Source organism: Halyomorpha halys, unplaced genomic scaffold (genome assembly GCF_000696795.3).
Source record: "Halyomorpha halys isolate HHAL.00 unplaced genomic scaffold, Hhal_1.1 Scaffold11733.1, whole genome shotgun sequence".
NCBI lineage: Eukaryota > Metazoa > Arthropoda > Insecta > Hemiptera > Pentatomidae > Halyomorpha > Halyomorpha halys.
The window spans coordinates 954-4,237 of NW_027108722.1; the positions used below are offsets into that span (position 1 = coordinate 954).

General features: G+C 29.0%; 2 protein-coding genes across 2 annotated transcripts; one reads left to right on the forward strand and one right to left on the reverse strand.

Annotated features, from left to right (window-relative positions):
• The first annotated feature begins 238 nt into the window (after positions 1-238).
• LOC106692322 (acetyl-CoA carboxylase 2-like) lies at positions 239-1,061 on the forward strand. Its single transcript, XM_014438217.2, has 3 exons — positions 239-413; positions 494-697; positions 883-1,061. The coding sequence occupies exons 1-3, from the start codon at positions 279-281 to the stop codon at positions 1,024-1,026; spliced, it is 483 nt and encodes a 160-aa protein (XP_014293703.2). The 5' UTR covers positions 239-278; the 3' UTR covers positions 1,027-1,061.
• Positions 1,062-1,107: 46 nt separating this feature from the next.
• Positions 1,108-1,931, reverse strand: LOC136795676 (acetyl-CoA carboxylase 2-like). Its single transcript, XM_067047020.1, has 3 exons — positions 1,756-1,931; positions 1,472-1,675; positions 1,108-1,286 (listed from the first exon to the last, which is right to left on the reverse strand). The coding sequence occupies exons 1-3, from the start codon at positions 1,888-1,890 to the stop codon at positions 1,143-1,145; spliced, it is 483 nt and encodes a 160-aa protein (XP_066903121.1). The 5' UTR covers positions 1,891-1,931; the 3' UTR covers positions 1,108-1,142.
• Between the last annotated feature and the right edge of the window lie 1,353 nt (positions 1,932-3,284).

Genomic DNA, 3,284 nt, shown 5'->3' on the forward strand with positions numbered 1-3,284 from the left:
TTTGTGTTATTTTGACCCTCACCCAATCATAAATCAATTTGAAATCTTTAACATTTATTCTCGACTTTTTAATATTTGGAAATTGTGATTTAACCTTATTAAGTTTTTTTTTTTACCTTTGATGTTTCATTTAGATTTTGGAAATAAAAAAATGTATTACTTGTTCTGAATATTGATATATTCAGAACAAGTAATACATTTTTAAGTAAGTAACAATTACTTCCTTTGAAGAAAAAATAACTTTTAAATTTTCTATTACTCAGGTAGCTAAAAGAAACATGCTTGTCACAATGTTAATTGATCATTTGTGGTCAAATGAACCTGGTCTTACTGATGAATTGGCTTCAACATTGAATGAACTTACATCATTGAACAGAAGCGAGCATTCTAGAGTTGCATTAAGGGCTCGTCAGGTAAATAGTTACTGTGATTTGTCCAAGTCATTTTATGGACATAGGTGATACTTTATTCTACTAAAAATCATCTGCTTCAGGTCCTAATTGCTGCCCATCAACCTGCTTATGAGCTGAGGCATAACCAAATGGAAAGCATTTTCTTGTCAGCTGTTGATATGTATGGTCATGATTTCCATCCTGAAAATTTACAGAAACTTATTCAGTCTGAAACATCTATATTTGATATTTTACATGATTTCTTTTACCATACCAACCGTGCTGTTTGCAATGCTGCATTAGAGGTAATAATTGAACTTCATTCTTTTGTAACTTTGTAATGTTGCAGCCATGTAATTCATTTTTATATGAATTAATATTTATTCCTAGAAATTGACTGTATTGCTTGCAACAATTTTCCTTGAAATTTTTATGTGTAAACCGATTTATATTATATTAAGGATTGTTCATTTCAGTACTTTGGTTACAGGTGTATGTACGTAGGGTGTATATATCCTATGAAATGAGTTGTCTTCAGCACTTAGAGTTAAGTGGAGAAGTACCATTAGTTCATTTCCAATTTTCTCTTCCTTCAGCTCATCCAAATAGGTATGATTTGGGATTATCATATTGAATACTATATTTAAGTTTAGATGTTTTTTGGTTTATTGTGTTATGGTTAGGGAAATATATATATTTCCCTAACCATAACACAATAAACCAAAAAACATCTAAACTTAAATATAGTATTCAATATGATAATCCCAAATCATACCTATTTGGATGAGCTGAAGGAAGAGAAAATTGGAAATGAACTAATGGTACTTCTCCACTTAACTCTAAGTGCTGAAGACAACTCATTTCATAGGATATATACACCCTACGTACATACACCTGTAACCAAAGTACTGAAATGAACAATCCTTAATATAATATAAATCGGTTTACACATAAAAATTTCAAGGAAAATTGTTGCAAGCAATACAGTCAATTTCTAGGAATAAATATTAATTCATATAAAAATGAATTACATGGCTGCAACATTACAAAGTTACAAAAGAATGAAGTTCAATTATTACCTCTAATGCAGCATTGCAAACAGCACGGTTGGTATGGTAAAAGAAATCATGTAAAATATCAAATATAGATGTTTCAGACTGAATAAGTTTCTGTAAATTTTCAGGATGGAAATCATGACCATACATATCAACAGCTGACAAGAAAATGCTTTCCATTTGGTTATGCCTCAGCTCATAAGCAGGTTGATGGGCAGCAATTAGGACCTGAAGCAGATGATTTTTAGTAGAATAAAGTATCACCTATGTCCATAAAATGACTTGGACAAATCACAGTAACTATTTACCTGACGAGCCCTTAATGCAACTCTAGAATGCTCGCTTCTGTTCAATGATGTAAGTTCATTCAATGTTGAAGCCAATTCATCAGTAAGACCAGGTTCATTTGACCACAAATGATCAATTAACATTGTGACAAGCATGTTTCTTTTAGCTACCTGAGTAATAGAAAATTTAAAAGTTATTTTTTCTTCAAAGGAAGTAATTGTTACTTACTTAAAAATGTATTACTTGTTCTGAATATATCAATATTCAGAACAAGTAATACATTTTTTTATTTCCAAAATCTAAATGAAACATCAAAGGTAAAAAAAAAAACTTAATAAGGTTAAATCACAATTTCCAAATATTAAAAAGTCGAGAATAAATGTTAAAGATTTCAAATTGATTTATGATTGGGTGAGGGTCAAAATAACACAAAAAATATTGGAAGATTAATAGTTGACCGTATCTAATAGATTGTAGGAAGATGGCCCATGTGGCGGTCAAGTAAAGTAAAAACTGTAAAAAATAAATAAATATTTTTGCCTTTCTTGATCGCCACCCAGTCCATCTTCCTACAATACAAAAAATAGTATAAACTACTTATTATCTGCCAAAGCTTAAGCCTATACTGCGGATGAAATGTGAATTTGAAGTATATTTCTCAATACTTATCTAATAAAACTCATTTGATACTATTAGATTTATTTTTTACCAATTACATTTCTATAATTCCTTGAATTATTTATTTATTTTTTAATAACATTTGTCATATTTTCATCTCATTATATTTGTCTCTAGTGACCTAGGTTTGCAATATAGGCTGAAACACCAGCAATCAATAAATAGTTTATACAATTTCGGGTATAATTCTTAAATGCCACCCAGAACGTTTTCTTAATATTACAATTTATATAGTTATATTACAATACTTATACAGTTTAAATTAATAAAGAACAACATAATCGTATTTCTCCCACTTCTCCCTCCCTAGGTATGTCAGTTATAGCTACTGATTTCAGGTAATTTTATGGAAAGTATAAATCACTATTTCAAAATAATCAAATTGTATTTCAATGCAAGCGAATCCTGCATTCAAATCCTATACTAAGAGCATGAAAGACAATTTGCCAATTAATTGATATATATGCACTGATTAATGCCCATCACATATATAGTTCCCCATACCAAAAATTTAAACTAAACTTTCTCTACAAATGAAAAAAAAAAAAGAAAAGAAGATATTTTAAACTGTTGTATTACATGGTAAATTGCAGCAAAAATACAACTGTCACAAGAAGCCAATGGTTGATATTTTTAATCATTGTCATTCTTTATATTCAATCAATTAACAAAAAGTTTTTGACTAAATTAAATCTTTTTTTTTTTTTTTACTTTATTCACAACTGTAAAAGTATTTTTACAATCAGCGAATGAGATGTAGAGAGAGAGAAAAAAAAAACAATAAAATAAAAAAAATAAAAAGTCATGAAGGCATGAAGGTTAAGGTCATCCAATGATGCCTCTCCATTAAAATTGAAATTTAAAAATCAAT

What these genes read in the sequence shown, in the direction of transcription:
- LOC106692322 (XM_014438217.2), top strand. Translation starts at nt 279, where the DNA reads ATGCTTGTCACAATGTTAATTGATCATTTGTGGTCAAATGAACCTGGT. An exon ending in TTGCATTAAGGGCTCGTCAG is followed by an intron (nt 414 to 493) that starts GTAAATAGTTAC and finishes CATCTGCTTCAG; the next exon opens with GTCCTAATTGCTGCCCATCA. An exon ending in TTTGCAATGCTGCATTAGAG is followed by an intron (nt 698 to 882) that starts GTAATAATTGAA and finishes CTTTGGTTACAG; the next exon opens with GTGTATGTACGTAGGGTGTA.
- LOC136795676 (XM_067047020.1), bottom strand. Translation starts at nt 1,890, where the DNA reads ATGCTTGTCACAATGTTAATTGATCATTTGTGGTCAAATGAACCTGGT. An exon ending in TTGCATTAAGGGCTCGTCAG is followed by an intron (nt 1,676 to 1,755) that starts GTAAATAGTTAC and finishes CATCTGCTTCAG; the next exon opens with GTCCTAATTGCTGCCCATCA. An exon ending in TTTGCAATGCTGCATTAGAG is followed by an intron (nt 1,287 to 1,471) that starts GTAATAATTGAA and finishes CTTTGGTTACAG; the next exon opens with GTGTATGTACGTAGGGTGTA.